The sequence below is a fragment of the Ranitomeya imitator genome, chromosome 6 (genome assembly GCF_032444005.1).
Source record: "Ranitomeya imitator isolate aRanImi1 chromosome 6, aRanImi1.pri, whole genome shotgun sequence".
In the NCBI taxonomy this organism is placed as follows: domain Eukaryota; kingdom Metazoa; phylum Chordata; class Amphibia; order Anura; family Dendrobatidae; genus Ranitomeya; species Ranitomeya imitator.
In genome coordinates this window covers 22,068,739-22,086,204 of record NC_091287.1, presented here as the reverse complement: position 1 = coordinate 22,086,204, position 17,466 = coordinate 22,068,739, and the positions used below count along the sequence as shown (strand labels likewise).

General features: G+C 39.7%; 1 protein-coding gene across 3 annotated transcripts in view; it reads right to left on the bottom strand.

The window, feature by feature from the left end:
- DGKB (diacylglycerol kinase beta) overlaps positions 1–17,466 on the bottom strand; it is a 790,513-nt gene that overhangs the window by 221,044 nt on the left and 552,003 nt on the right. For all 3 annotated transcript variants that reach the window (XM_069729311.1, XM_069729309.1, XM_069729312.1), the window contains exon 21: positions 11,176–11,266. In XM_069729311.1, the coding sequence (XP_069585412.1) occupies positions 11,176–11,266 (91 nt within the window). The remainder of the gene's footprint in view (positions 1–11,175; positions 11,267–17,466) is intronic.

Sequence of the window (17,466 nt, the reverse complement as noted above, 5' to 3'; positions counted from 1 at the left end):
TACACAGTGTGATGTCCTCACAGCCCCCATACACAGTATGATGTCCTCACAGCACTCCAATACACAGTATGATGTCTTCACAGCCCCCCATACACAGTATGATGTCCTCACAGCATCGCCATACACAGTATGATGACCTCACAACCCCCATACACAGTATGATGTCCTCACGGCACCCCCATACACAGTATGATGTCTTCACAGCCCCCCATACACAGTATGATGTCCTCACAACACCCCTATACACAGTATGATGTCCTCACAGCCCCCCATACATAGTATGATGTCCTCACGGCACCCCCATACACAGTATGATGTCCTCACAACCCCCATACACAGTATGATGTCCTCACAAACCCCATACACAGTATGATGTCCTCACAGCACCCTCATACTCAGTATGATGTCCTCACAGCATCCCCATACACAGTATGATGTCCATACAGCCCCCATACACAGTATGATGTCCTCACAGCCCCCCATACACAGTATGATGTCCTCACAGCCCCCCCATACACAGTGTGATGTCCTCACAGCGCCCATACACAGTATGATGTCCTCACAACACTCCTATACACAGTATGATGTCCTCACAGCCCCCCATACATAGTATGATGTCCTCACAGCATTGCCATACACAGTATGTTGTCCTCACAACCCCCATACACAGTATGATGTCCTCACAGCACCCCCATACACAGTATGATGTCCTCACAGCCCCCCATACACAGTATGATGTCCTCACAACACCCCTATACACAGTATGATGTCCTCACAGCCCCCCATACATAGTATGATGTCCTCACGGAACCCCCATACACAGTATGATGTCCTCACAACCCCCATACACAGTATGATGTCCTCACAGCACCCTCATACACAGTATGATGTCCATACAGCCCCCATACACAGTATGATGTCCTCACAGCACCCCTATACACAGTATGATGTCCTCACAGCCCCCCATACATAGTATGATGTCCTCACGGCATCCCCATACACAGTATGATGCCCTTACATCCCCCATACACAGTATGGTGTCCTTACAGCACCCCCATACACAGTATGATGACCTCACAGAACCCCCATACACAGTATGATGTCCTCACGGCACCCCCATACACAGTATGATGTCTTCACAACCCCCATACACAGTATGATGTCCTCACAGCCCCTCCATACACAGTGTGATGTCCCTACAGCCTCCCATACTGGATGATGGCCCACATACACAATATACTTATTCTGCTGACCCCAACATGCAGTATTGGACCCCCCACAACTCCTCAAAGAGAATTGTGTCCCCACAGCTCGCCACTCACAGTATTAAGCCCTCATGATGACCCCATACAGTATGATGTCCAGACAGCCTCCCCATACACAGTATGAAGTCATCACAGCCCCTCATACACAGTATGATGTCCTCACAGCCCCTCATACACAGTATGATGTCCCTACAGCCTCCCATACTGGATGATGGCCCACATACACAATACGATTATTCCAGTGACCCCCACATGTAGTATTGGGACCCCCACAACTCAAATAGAATACCTCATAGAGCCTTCCACACAATATGATACCCCCACAGCTAGCCACTCACAGTATTATGCCATCACAGTGACCCCATACAGTACGATGTTCCAGCAGACCACCCACTCAATATAATGTACTCCATATCCACCTCCAAATACTAATTAATTTAAAAAATAATAATAAAAAAAATATAAAATAACTACTATCCCTTTTCGCCGAAGCACTGCTCTGGTTTGTACGTTGGGTGGACTTAGGTCCCATGCAGAAGGTGCAATCCAGTGACGTTATCATGCCTACCGCTCTAAGTCTCAGAAGCATGAATGGATGAGCAGTGGGCCGATGGCTTCTAATCCATATACCATTGGATGCTGATACCTTTTCATACCACGGGGAGGGTGGGAGACCCTGACTCTTGGGTACCCAAACACTTGCCTCATATCAGCTGCATGGTTTGCCAATACGAGTGGTACACCTAGGATATTTGATACCATGCTGACGGCTGAGGGTCTGACTGCTAGGACCCTCCTCCCATCCCGTTCCTGACAATCGGGCCCTAGAATGCCATGATAGAATTGAGCGGTGGGCAAGTACAGCCGAGATTTATATACAATGAATGGTGCAGAGGTGCGAATACGCAGTCACCACCCAATTTTCATAGGACGTGTTAGAGCCCCATATTGGGAATTGGTGGGGGTCTGAGTGGTCACCCTTCCTTTAAATTAGAGTGGGCAATGCAGCAACGCATTTCACTAATTTTACTGCTCTCAATAGAAGAAGTCAGGACCCAACTCTACAGGGTCGTCAAAGAACAATAAAGGAAATAGCGAGCTCCATCGGATCAGTGCAGCGCACTTATTGCCACATTGGCCCCTTTAAGCCTGTAGACACCAGTAAGCTGGATCCATAATGAATGGTCCTACACCTGAGCTCATACAAGGTTATATATAGACTCCTAATCACAGTAATCAAAGCGCCGGCAAGAACTCACATAATTAGAAATGCATTTAAGGAAATGACCAACGAAATGTTCTGTTGAACCGAGAAAAGACAACTACTTCCTCCTTCTTCTGTTACATTAGTATCGGTGATAATAGATGAAAGCTTGATCGGCACCAAGACCATGGCATAAATAAAATATATAGATGGTCTTAGGAGATGATCAATGTCTGTTCTGCAAGAAGTACTAAAGCCTTTCAGTTCCTTACTGTCCTGGATGATAGAACAAAGCTCAGGAGGGGGTCGGTAAATATACATATAGAGCATGAACCAGAAACATAAAGGATTGTAGCGGAAATTCCATGTTAACGACGAGGAGAAGTATCCGCTGTATATTGATTTGTTCAGGACAAACCTGCCCCCCCCCAAAAAAAAAATATCTATATTATTCTTGTGCATGGGGGCAATATAACAGTAGTTATATTCTTGTATATAAGGAGCAGTATTATAGTATTTATATTATTGTACATAGGAGCAGTATTATAGTAGTTATATTCTTGTATATAGGGGACAGTATTATAGTAGTTATGTTCTTGTACATAGGAGCAGTATTATAGTAGTTATATTCTTGTACATACGAGCAGTATTATAGTAGTTATATTCTTGTACATAGGGGCAGTATTATAGTAGTTATATTCTTGTACATAGGAGCAGTATTATAGTAGTTATATTCTTGTACATAGGAGCAGTATTATAGTAGTTATATTCTTGTACATAGGAGCAGTATTACAGTAGTTATATTCTTGTACATACGAGCAGTATTATAGTAGTTATATTCTTGTACATAGGGGCAGTATTATAGTAGTTATATTCTTGTACATAGGGGCAGTATTATAGTAGTTATATTCTTGTACATAGGGGGCAGCATTATAGTAGTTATATTCTTGTACATACGAGCAGTATTATAGTAGTTATATTCTTGTACATAGGGGCAGTATTATAGTAGTTATATTCTTGTACATAGGGGCAGTATTATAGTAGTTATATTCTTGTACATAGGGGGCAGCATTATAGTAGTTATATTCTTGTAGATAGCAGCAGTATTATAGTAGTGATATTCTTGTACATAGGGGCAGTATTATAGTAGTTATATTCTTGTACATAGGAGGCAGTATTATAGCAGTTATATTCTTGTACATAGGGGGCAGCATTATAGTAGTTATATTCTTGTACATAGCAGCAGTATTATAGTAGTGATATTCTTGTACATAGGAGCAGTATTATAGTAGTTATATTCTTGTATATAGGAGCAGTATTATAGTAGTGATATTCTTGTATATAGGAGCAGTATTATAGTAGTTATATTCTTGTATATAGGAGCAGTATTATAGTAGTGATATTCTTGTACATAGGAGCAGTATTATAGTAGTTATATTCTTGTACATAGGAGCAGTATTATAGTAGTGATATTCTTGTATATAGGAGCAGTATTATAGTAGTTATATTCTTGTATATAGGAGCAGTATTATAGTAGTGATATTCTTGTACATAGGGGCAGTATTATAGTAGTTATATTCTTGTACATAGGAGCAGTATTATAGTAGTTATATTCTTGTATATAGGAGCAGTATTATAGTAGTTATATTCTTGTACATAGGAGCAGTATTATAGTAGTGATATTCTTGTACATAGGGGCAGTATTATAGTAGTTATATTCTTGTACATAGGAGCAGTATCATAGTAGTTATATTCACGTACATAGAAGCAGCATTATAGTAGTTATATTCTTGTACATAGGGGCAGTTTTATAGTAGTTATATTCTTGTATATAGGGGCAGTATTATAGTAGTTATATTCTTGTATATAGGAGCAGTATCATAGTAGTTATATTCACGTACATAGAAGCAGTATTATAGTAGTTATATTCTTGTACATAGGGGCAGTATTATAGTAGTTATATTCTTGTACATAGGGGCAGTATTATAGTAGATATATTCATGTACATAGGGAGCAGTATTATAGTAGTTATATTCATGTACATAGGGAGCAGTATTATAGTAGTTATATTCTTGTATATAGGAGCAGTATCATAGTAGTTATATTCACGTACATAGAAGCAGCATTATAGTAGTTATATTCTTGTACATAGGGGCAGTATTATAGTAGATATATTCATGTACATAGGGAGCAGTATTATAGTAGTTATATTCATGTACATAGGGAGCAGTATTATAGTAATTATATTCTTGTATATAGGAGCAGTATCATAGTAGTTATATTCACGTACATAGAAGCAGCATTATAGTAGTTATATTCTTGTACATAGGGGCAGTATTATAGTAGTTATATTCTTGTACATAGGGGCAGTATTATAGTAGATATATTCATGTACATAGGGAGCAGTATTATAGTAGTTATATTCATGTACATAGGGAGCAGTATTATCGTAGTTATATTCTTGTATATAGGAGCAGTATCATAGTAGTTATATTCACGTACATAGAAGCAGTATTATAGTAGTTATATTCTTGTACATGGGGCAGTATTATAGTAGTTATATTCTTGTACATAGGGGCAGCATTATAGTAGATATATTCATGTACATAGGGAGCAGTATTATAGTAGTTATATTCATGTACATAGGGGCAGTATTATAGTAGTTATATTCTTGTACAAAGGATCAATATTATAGTAGTTATATTCTTGTACATAGGAGCGGTATTATCGTAGTTACATTCTTGTCCATAGGAGCAGTATTATAGTAGCTATATTCTTGTACATAGGGGCAGTATTATAGTAGTTATATTCTTGTACAAAAGATCAATATTATAGTAGTTATATTCTTGTACATAGGAGCGGTATTATCGTAGTTACATTCTTGTCCATAGGAGCAGTATTATAGTAGCTATATTCTTGTACATAGGGGCAGTATTATAGTAGTTATATTCTTGTACAAAAGATCAATATTATAGTAGTTATATTCTTGTACATAGGAGCGGTATTATCGTAGTTACATTCTTGTCCATAGGAGCAGTATTATAGTAGCTATATTCTTGTACATAGGGGCAGTATTATAGTAGTTATATTCTTGTACAAAAGATCAATATTATAGTAGTTATATTCTTGTACATAGGAGCGGTATTATCGTAGTTACATTCTTGTCCATAGGGGCAGTATTATAGTAGTTATATTCTTGTACATAGGGGCAGTATTATAGTAGTTATATTCTTGTACATAGGAGCAGTATTATAGTAGTTATATTCCTGTACATAGGGGCAGTATTATAGTAGTTATATTCTTGTACATAGGAGCAGTATTATAGTAGTTATATTCTTGTACATAGGGGGCAATATTATAGTAGTTATATTCTTGTACATAGGGGCAGTATTATAGTAGTTATATTCTTGTACATAGGAGCAGTATTATAGTAGTTATATTCTTGTACATAGGGGCAGTATTATAGTATTTATATTCTTGTACATAGGAGCAGTATTATAGTAGTTATATTCCTGTACATAGGGGCAGTATTATAGTAGTTATTTTCTTGTACATAGGAGCAATATTATACTAGTTATATTCTTGTACATAGGGGGCAGTATTATAGTAGTTATATTATTGTATATAGGGGCAGTATTATAGCAGTTATATTCTTGTACATAGGAGCAGTATTATAGTAGTTATATTCTTGTACATAGGAGCAGTATTATAGTAGTTATATTCTTGTACATAGGAGCAGTATTATAGTAGTTATATTCTTGTACATAGGAGCAGTATTATAGTAGTTATATTCTTGTACATAAGGGGCAGTATTATAGTAGTTATATTCTTGTACATAGGAGCAGTATTATAGTAGTTATATTCTTGTACAATGGGGGCAGTATTATAGTAGTTATATTCTTGTACATAGGAGCAGTATTATAGTAGTCATATTCTTGTACATGGGGCAGTATTATAGTAGTTACATTCTTGTACATAGGGGCAGTATTATAGTAGTTATATTCTTGTACATAGGAGCAGTATTGCAGTATTATAGTAGTTATATTCTTGTACATAGGGGCAGTATTATAGTCGTTATATTCTTATACATAGGGGGCAGTATTATAGTAGTTATATTCTTGTACATAGGGGCAGTATTATAGTAGTTATATTCAGTATATGGCAACAATTAGCAAAGATAGATGCTCAGCTCCTCGAATAGAACATGTCTGCAGTTCACAATATGCATTTGACCCCTTTGCTATAGTTAGTAAATAAAGTTTGCATTTTCAAACCATGGACCCTTCCCATAGATTTCTCATGGGTTTACCGCGACAGAGAGGATAAAGTAGACCGCAGCATCTGATTTCTCCTACTCCTGCACTGATTAGAAGCATTTAATCTTCATATTAATTGGTACAAGTTTCTTTTAGCAGTGCAGGGGTTAATCTACTCTGCTGCGTTGAGAGCTCCTGCATTAAGGCTCTCAGCTGTGCACACTTAGCCACTCCCATTTCCTGTATAATCTGGTCCCTGATTAGCACTCATTGTCAGAGCTAGATTATGCTGCATGACTGGAGGTTGTTGTTGGTTATTATTGGAGAAGGTGTTTGGTGGGTTCATCTGTGTTTGTTGCTAGGTTCTGAGTGTGGGATGATTCCCTTACTTCTCCTACTTTGATTTAACCCCATCACCCACACCCCGGTGTTTACCTCTGTTGTATGTGTGAGTATATGTTTATAATTGGCATTTTTCTTTATCCCTGTTCGTTTTACCTTGTTAGTCTGGTTGTTGTATTACGGTATACTACTACTCCGCTCTTCCCTGGGTGGGGGAAGGGTACAGACTGAGGGCGGATTCAGCAGGTAAGGTAAGGTAAGTGGCCCCGGAAGTAATCAAGGAAACAGGGTGACCCAGGGCGCCCCGAGGATTAGGGACAGGGAAGGAGCCCCTTGTTCCGGGACACCTGACAACAGAGCCATTTTGGACAGTGCATCATTATTACTGTGCGACATCCACCAAGATGTTTTCTCATCATATCATCAGTTTAGATTCTCCCTGACCGCTGACCGTTCCCGTTCTTGCAGTTAAGAAAGCTCTCTTATTGTTAAACTAGTGCTGAATTTTATTTAACTTGTTGGGTAAAAAAAAAAAAATGGAGATTGTTGGATAAAAATTCTCCTCATGCCTTCTCCGACTTCTATACATTTCAGATAAAAAGATATTAATTTCATAATTAAAAGTAATCTTGTGTAAATACCCTGCAGGCCTCAATGAATCAAACACATACTGTGTGTCAGACTTCCCACTGTCTTCAAGTGGAATGTACTGGATAGATAATTAGATAGTACACATTTTCCAGGCTTATTTGCATGCATATTATATTTTTTGCACACTGACAAGCAGCAGTAACAACAAAAGTCAGATTACCACAGGGAATTCCCACAAAGAAGTCTTCATTCCTTATAATTTACAGCCTAAATTAAAATAATTTGATCTTTGACAAGGATGAAATGTCAGACAGCATGGGGTCTCCTACAAGCCACGGCCTGTGGATTCTGAAATCTGCCTAATTTATGTCACTCACTTCATAATACATATTGAAGTATTACACAAAAAAGACAATAAATATGCAATCTGGCACCTTTGGTATTTTCCTGCTGTTAATTTATAAAGGTCTGGAGTCCCCAAACCAACTGGAAGGATTTCAGTCGGTGGCGACGCTCAGGACCAGCGCTGAGAAGGAGGGATCGGCTGCTATTTTCACTTAATATTGAGCTCGGCGGGACGTACGATACGGCAATTATTCAGCTCGGCGTCAGAACCCCATTGTGACTAGTTAGACTTGCTAGTCTTCACAATTAGCGCGAGGACCTCTAATTAACACCGCGGACGGAGAGTTTCGTTTGCACTTTTGCAGTTGATAGCGGGGTCGGACGGTGACAGGAGTGGGAAGGTAGCGTCGATAGGGTGACGGCAGTATGGAGAATCCTAGTCCAAACCCTTTTATCATTTTCTTGCAGTTTTCATGATTTTTTTTGTGCGTTTTTTGCGGCGGTTTTTGGCATGCTAGATTTGTCTCTTGTGCCTGGTGATAAAGTTTAGTATTGGAAAAAAAAAAGCTCTACTCCAGAGAATGAGTTTTTGGCACAAAAAACACTGCAAAAATTGATACCTGCGTCTTTTCACCACCGATTCAAGTCAATGGGTGAAAAATCGCTGAAAGAAGTGACATGCTCTATGTGTGTACCCAGCCACCGTGTGCATGTATCCTTAGGGTATTTCAGGCAAATTTTGCAATGTACAAAGGACGGTGCTGTGCACATGCTCAGTTATGGAGCTTGTTCTCAAGAAATGGTTGTGTCTAATGGACTTACCTTTCACTGCTACGATAAATTCTTTCTATTTTTTATGATCAAAAGAATAAGAGATGAAAAAAAAAAAATGACTGTTTCCAAAGGCAGGAACAATATTTGATCTGAGAAAGATTCAACCTGCCGGACAGGAGGAAAGGGCATCAGATAAATTGTGGGCAGAAATCAAAGGAACCAACCGTAAAACTGCTCAAAAACATGTGCCATATAAGAAATCACCACCACGTGATAGGAAATGGTGACCTGTAACCACACTCTAAATCTCCAATAAGAGAAGAGAGGCCAAGGCTAAGGACAGGTTCAATGAGGTGACTCAATGCCGACTTTCTGAAGGAAGCCAGCTTCTTGAATGTAGCATGCATGAACCTCAAAGAAGCTTATGAGAAAGGCCACGTCAGAGAAGCTAGTTAAGAAACCTTCTTCAGCACACCAAACAACATTCAAAGTGATAGGACTGGCATGAGATGATGGGTCCTTCTGCCTCTATGGAATCCCTCTTGGGTGTCAGGAAGTTCTCTATGAACGATATTGCTCATACACTTCTCAATGAGCTTTAGAGGCTCTGCAGGGTTACCATCAATGGTAGGTGGTTGGGTTTTGGTGGCTGCATCAGCATTTATCTTCACTTTCCAATAGTTCATCTGGTTCTGGCTCCTCTTGGCCCCAAAGCTTCTCTTGATGGACAGTGCTGGTCTTGTTGGCATATAGGTCTTTAGTGTATTCTTTCTATCTCTGATTGATGTCCTGGTTGCTAATTGTATTCCATGTGGACTTTTCCTCTCTGAACCCTGTTCACACAGGTAACCCTGTTCACACAGGTAATATACAGATGATCAGGTTTTTAAATACATCAGATAGGGATTGCATACATCAGTTAGGACTGCTCTGATATGGGTATACCTTGACGTTTGGTGGAGCAGCTTAGTATACATTTGTTGCAAAAAACGTATCAGCCAAATACAATGTTTTTTACATATTTTTACTAGCATTTGCGGATTACTGTGATTTTTTGAAACTGAGTGTTTTTGGTTCTACTATGCTCTTTTGTGTCTTCAAGTTTCTTGGTGGTGTGTGAGCATGTTCCTACAGACTTGTTCACTGTGCAAATAGCCCACGTGTTCCTGTTTCCATAGGTGCAGTCACTGTGTACATACATTACTAATCCTGAGTTATATCCTGTATGATACTCCAGAGCTGCACTCACTATTCTGCTGGTGCAGTCACTGTGTACATACATTACATTACTGACCCTGAGTTACCTCCAGTATTATACTCCAGAGCTGCACTCACTATTCTGCTGGTGCAGTCACTGTGTACATACATTACATCACTGATCCTGAGTTACATCCTGTGTTATACTCCAGAGCTGCACTCACTATTCTGCTGGTGCAGTCACTGTGTACATACATTACATTACTTATCCTGAGTTACATCCTGTATTATACTCCAGAGCTGCACTCACTATTCTGCTGGTGCAGTCACTGTGTACATACATTACATTACTGACCCTGAGTTACCTCCAGTATTATACTCCAGAGCTGCACTCACTATTCTGCTGGTGCAGTCACTGTGTACACATTACATTACTGACCCTGAGTTACCTCCAGTATTATACTCCAGAGCTGCACTCACTATTCTGCTGGTGCAGTCACTGTGTACATACATTACATCACTGATCCTGAGTTACATCCTGTGTTATACTCCAGAGCTGCACTCACTATTCTGCTGGTGCAGTTACTGTGTACATACATTACATCACTGATCCTGAGTTACATCCTGTGTTATACTCCAGAGCTGCACTCACTATTCTGCTGGTGCAGTCACTGTGTACATACATTACATTACTGACCCTGAGTTACCTCCAGTATTATACTCCAGAGCTGCACTCACTATTCTGCTGGTGCAGTCACTGTGTACACATTACATTACTGACCCTGAGTTACCTCCAGTATTATACTCCAGAGCTGCACTCACTATTCTGCTGGTGCAGTCACTGTGTACATATATTACATTACTGATCCTGAGTTACATCCTGTATTATACTCCAGAGCTGCACTCACTATTCTGCTGGTGCAGTCACTGTGTACATACATTACATTACTGATCCTGAGTTACACCCTGTATTATACTCCAGAGCTGCACTCACTATTCTGCTGGTGCAGTCACTGTGTACATACATTACATTACTGATCCTGAGTTACACCCTGTATTATACTCCAGAGCTGCACTCACTATGCTGGAGTAGTCACTGTTCACATACATCACTCCAGAGCTGCACTTAGTATTCAGTTTGTTAACAGTTTCACCATCGTCTGTCTTGGTACTTGTTTTGATAAGAAATATAATATCTTACTTCTATTTCAATTGCTTCATGAAGCTTTTTGCAGGTAGCAGAGAACGTTTCAGACGTGCCAAATTCAAAATACCAAAATTTATTCTTCATTCTGAAAGATAAAGGAAAATACAGTTTGGTTTATCTTGGGTGAACTTTACATCTTGGGCTTTCTTTTGATCTTTCTCACATACAGAAGTCACTGTGTGATGTTACATTTTGCAGTGATATTTAGTACAGATACAATAAGTGACATTTATTGCAATGTTCTTTACAGGTTTTCATCCCTTCGTGTCTCGTTCTACCTGCATTAATTTGCCAATCTTTATTATCATCGAGAGAAGGAGGGTTAGTTACATGCAGTGCGTCCGGCTGTGGGGCTTGTGCTTTTCCCACCTCCTCCTGACATTGGTGCATAAAACTGAACAACACAAAGCAAGCTTCCGAGGGCAATCAGATGAGCGTCATGAATCTTAAGGTTGAAACCACTGGTGGCAAAGAAGTGGACAGCAGCTGTAAGTGAATGGCATGATTACATGGAACTCACTTTTGTAAATTGTTGACCATGTAATACAAGGCTGCGTTAAGTCCTCCAAAGCTAAAATCTCTTTGCTCCAATATAATGGGTCATGAGTTTGCTCTAAGGGTATGTTCACACTGGGCATTTTTGCTGCATTTTTTCTGCAGCAAAACCTGATTTCTTGGCAGAAAAGAAGCTGTGGCAAAAACGCATGTTTTGGTGCGTTTTTTATTGCCTTTTTGTTGCAGTTTTGGTGTGTTTTTTTCATGCATTTTTGGGGCTATCTTGTTTGTGTCTCTTTGTGCATGCTAACAAAGTTTAGTTTTCCCAGAGGAAAGAAAACCTATTTCCTGTAAAACCATACTCTAGATTTTTTGAAAAGCTGGCAATTCATGTGCCACGTACAGTAAAATCACAGCGTGACAGGTTAGAATAGAAAAGATAGAATAGATATATACACATAGAATACATAGATATATAAATATCAGTGACAAATACAATTAGTACAGTGTGTGTGCAGCTTACTGTACATGTATTTCATTAATAAAAGATTTTTTTTCTGAAAAACTGTCATGGGCTCCTGTGCAACTTTTGTAACCAGCAGAGGGAAAACCGACAGCTGAGGGCCGATGTTTATAGCCTGGGAAGGGAGTAATACTCATGGAGCTCCCCAGGCTATTAATATTAGCTCACATCTGTATACTAAGCTTCTACTGGCTACTAAAATGGGGGGCACTAAAAAAATGACGCAGGGGACTCCTATATTGACTAACCAGCAAAGGCTATACAGACAGCTGCGGGCTGCTATTAATAGCCTAGGAAGAAACCATGGAAATTGCCCCGCCAAGGCTAAAAACATGAGCTCTCAGCCACCCTAGAAAAGGCACATCTCTAAGATGCGCCAATTCGGGCACAAGTCTCGATCTTCCCACTTGCCCTGTAGCGGTGGCAAGTGGGGTGATGGTTGGGGGGTTGATGTCACCTTTGTATTGTCAGGTGACATCAAGCCCCGTGGGTAGTAATAGAAAGGCATCAATAAGATGCCCCCATTACTAAGCCCATAGTCACATTGTAAGAAAACACAGACCAGACACCAAGAAAAAAGTCCTTTACTTGAAAGAGATACAGGCTCCTTTAATAATCTTAATTAAACCACTGGAGTCCTCGATCTCCTGTAATAAACTAAAAATAAAAAACAACAATATCCCTCACCTCTCCGTCGTTCTGTCCCATGCCATAATCTATGTCTGGGGGATAATTAGTTTTCAACCTGGATGGTGCCACGATGCGATCGTCCAGGCTGAGAACCACTGGTGATTGAACTGCTGGGAGTGCAGCCTCAGTGACTAGCGGTGTCATTATCAAGGTTACCTCCGGTCATTGAGGCTCCGTTCCCAGCCAGGCTGAACTGCGATGACCTCAATGAGATCCCCCCCCCCCTAGAAATGTGAGAAAGTCGCACGGTGCAGAGGCGAGTTCACCGCAGTTGAAACTCACCGCAGTGAAATTCTACCCATCTAATTCATGAAAAACAAACGCACTTATGACTCTTCAGTCTAATATAACATCTGACAGCTTGGTTCAGCACAGCTCAGCAATGCAATGCTGAAGATAACACTTACAACATTGGAATTTTCACCTACTGACCCTACTGATGAAAAACAGATGCATCTACTGACCATATCTAATAAAACATCTGAAAGCCGGGTTTAGCCCAGCTTAGCTATGTTACGTTAAAGATTCTAATTCATGAAAAGCAAATGTACCTCTGACTCTTCTGTCTCATATTACATCTGTCAGCCAGGTTTAGCACAGCTCAGCTGTGCTATGATGAAGATCCGACTGATACCAGATGCATTTGCACCTAATGACCCCATGAAATAAAACATTCCCCAGACCCTATCTCAGCATCCTCACTGCCTTGAGAGCTGTGTTTTAGCACAGTTCATCCATACAATGCTCAGCTCTCCTATGCATGTTAAAGTATGCATGATTATGCTCTGAAATACCAATGGAAGGTGCAGATTCTAAATAGTAATGAATATTAGTCAAATAATGGGTCACAATCACTACATTCAGAACTATCGCTTCATCCATAGAAATAAAAATTGAGATCTCATTAGCTCTATCAGGAAACAAACACAAGAGCGGGGTGAGGAGCCTGTAGCACTGAGATGAAGCAGGGTGCTGCTGGGAATTTAGTTTTATCTGATAAGAATAGGCCAACCCATTCAGCTCTGTGAAACTGGACGCACAATGAGGCAAGAGATACAAAAAGGACACAAAGGTCCAAAAATGAAACTTCATGTTGTGCTTGTTCTATGCTTTGTAAAGGAAAACTATTGTTATTATGGGAATAACTCATTTTTGAAGCATACCCCTAATTAAATATACAAATGATACAAAAATATGATTCTCCCTGTTCATTTCAACCAACGGACACACGTCTATTTTATAGCCTTTCATGGAGTCTCCATGAGCCGCACTTCAGTGCTCAGGGACAGTATGGAAACTACTTATGCATAAAAAGCACCAGTGTGCGATTGGAAAATTAGACATAGTTCATGGCTGGGCATGAATGGGTCCCTTTATTAACTTTTGCTTACTACTAAGTTTGCTGCAGCATGAAGAAAATAAACACAGCCATGGTTCACTGAGAGAGCGAGAGCTCCAAAAATAAGCTCTCCAGGGCAATCAAGGCTCCAGCACCACACTGGTCTTATTAAGAAATGCTAAATTAATTTATTGTAAGTAATGAGAGCATCAGACATTATAGCAAAAAGTTCTATTGTTACATATTTTACTGTTTTACGTTTCATTTTCTCTTATTCTGTTATTAGATATATTTTACACAATTAACACAATTTACACAATTAACATGAATTTTTTTCATTGCTTATTACTTATGTTCATCAATCATACAATAGTACATGCTACATTAAAAATGTAAGGAAAAAAGTAATTAAAAATGAATTTCTGTCACAATTTCTTTCAGGACCTCTTTCCCTGTCCCCAACGCTAGGGTCACCCTAGCTCGCCCTGTTCCCCGGATTACTTCTGAAGGAGAAGATGCCGGGGCCATCAAGCTTACCTTAGCTCCTGAATCAGTCCTACATCTGTATCCTTTCCCCACCCAGGGAAGAAGGGCGTAGTAGTGTACCGTAATACACCAACCACACCAACAAGGTAATACAAACAAGGCATAACAAAAAATACCAAAAATACAAATATACCACACACACACATAACAGAGGTATGCACAGGAGAGTGTAGGATGGGGTTAAACCAAAGTAGGAGAAGAAAGGGAACTATCACAGACTCAAAACCTAGCAACAGTCACAGATAAACGCACCAAATGGCTCCTCAAACAACAACCACAAACCACCAGCCATCCAGCATAAGCTAACTCTGACATGAGTGCTAGCCAGGGCCCAGATTATATAGGAGATGGGAGTGGCTAACAGTGAACAGCTGAGAGCCTTAATGCAGGAAAGCTTTCAGGAGCTCTAAACAGTGGAGATTAACCCCTTCACTACTAAAATAAACTTGCACCATTTAATAAGGTAAAGTGCGTCTAATCAGTTCACAAGTAGGAGAAATCAGACACTGTGGTCTTCTCGCTCCTCTGTCGTGGTAAACCCATGACAATTTCTTTGTTTTCCACTATTTGTAAAAAATGTCAAGCTTCTTTTACAGGGTATGGACACCTTAAAGGGCTTTTTTTTTTACTCAAATGAATGTATTTTGGGCTAAGAAGAATTTTTGCAACTAGTTTTCATGAAAAATGTCGCTCTTTTTGGCTTTTAAGACTGTTTGTTTACTTAAATCAACTAAGAATCCATCAGTGAGCGCCTTTTGATAGGGAGTTTGTAACTCTTTTATTTGTCTTGTGATGACTACCCATCAATGCATTAAAGGAGAGTTGACTTTCATGTGGTCATAAATCAGCTCATAGGTGCTCACTAAAAGATCTATTAAAAAGTTACAATGCCCCATCATAAGGAGCGCTCTAACCGATTCTACTGTAAGTTAACTCATTTTGCAGCCAGCAAAAGACAGAGCAAATTTTTAATGAAACCCAATTGCAAAAATTATTTTTAGTCCAAAATGCATGCATATAGTTATAAAAAATACCCCAGAAGATGTTCATCCTTTAGCCATAGTTCCTATCCATACACTAAACTAATACATTTTCTATTATTGTTACTGCCATATTATTTTTTATATGAATAGATAAAAAAAGAGGGAGGTTACTTCTACTACAGATGAGCAAATAGATTCAAGTGGGACTGAATTCTACCCCAAATTTCGCAAAAATCCGCATTTACCTATACACAAGTATTTTGCAATTCACTTCTTAGTAAATCCAGCACAAATGAGGGAGCTGGACATTTTTCTCAAGGATAATGCATCATCCAAAGGTTAAAAAAAAATAACCGCGTTAGTGCGTGAGAGATCACAGTGTTCATAGCGACGTCATGGTGCCAATGACCTACCGTGCGACAGCGCAGAACCCTCCCAAGCGCCGCGACACCCAGAAGTCCCGGCACGGTTTGGGAGACGGAGATTTTATCCTGAGCAGCAGGTGATCTGAAGGTACAGTGAGGACTGGATGGGCGACGGTGAGGAGCAGATGGGCAACGGTGAGGAGCGGAGGGGCCGGAGAAGTGAGCTGCGAGGTCAGTATAAATATTTTCTTATTTTTTTTACATATTATGTTTCTCTGAGAATAACTTCTCCCCAAATCGAATTTCGAGGGAAAATTTAAAATTTTACCTGATCCACTCATCTCTAACCAGAGTATAACTTGGGTTCTTGTCTTTTTAGTTTCAAACTTGGAAGGAAAATAGATGTAGAGATCCACAATGATCATTGTGGTTTGACCTGATGAAGAAGTATGAATGAATTTGAAACGTGTTGACAAATAAAAATCGCATCTAAACACTTTTGGTCTTCTATATTGGAGCTCTGGAGATACAGGTGCTTCTCACTAAATTAGAATATCATCAAAAAGTGAATTTATTTCAGTTTTTCAATACATAAAGTGAAACCCATATATTATATAGAGTCATTACACACAGAGTGATCTATTTCACGTGTTTATTTCTGATAATGTTGATGATTATGGCTTACAGCCAATGAAAACCCAAAAGTCATTATCTGAATAAATTAGAATAATTAGCAAAAAACTCCTGCAAAGGCTCCTAAGTGTTTATAAAGGTCCCTTAGTCTGTTTCAGTAGCTCCACAATCATGGGGAAGACTGCTGACCTGACAGATGTCTAGAAGGCGTCACTGACACACTCCACAAGGAGGGGAAGCCACAAAAGGTCATCGGTAAAGAAGCCGACTGTTCACAGAGTGCTGTATCCAAGCATATTAATGGAAAGTTGAGTGGAAGGAAAAAGTGTGGTAGAAAAAGGTGCACAAGCAACCGGGATAACCGCAGCCTGGAAAGGATTGTGAAGAAAAGACCGTTCAGTAATGTAGGGGAGATTCACAAGGTGTGGACTGCTGCTGGAGTCATTGCTTCCAGATCCACCACACACAGACGTATCCAGGACATGGGCTACAAGTGTCACATTCCTTGTGTCCGGCCACTCATGACCAATAGATAGAAACTTTTTGATGATATTCTAATTTAGTGAGAAGCACTTGTTCATCCACTTTCCCTCCAAGTTTACATCTTATTATTTATGGTGGATCTGCAGCAGACTAGATCGACAAGCTTATACACGGGTTGTGACTGTCACAATCCCATCAGGTGAGAAAATCTTAATTTTACTATTTCTT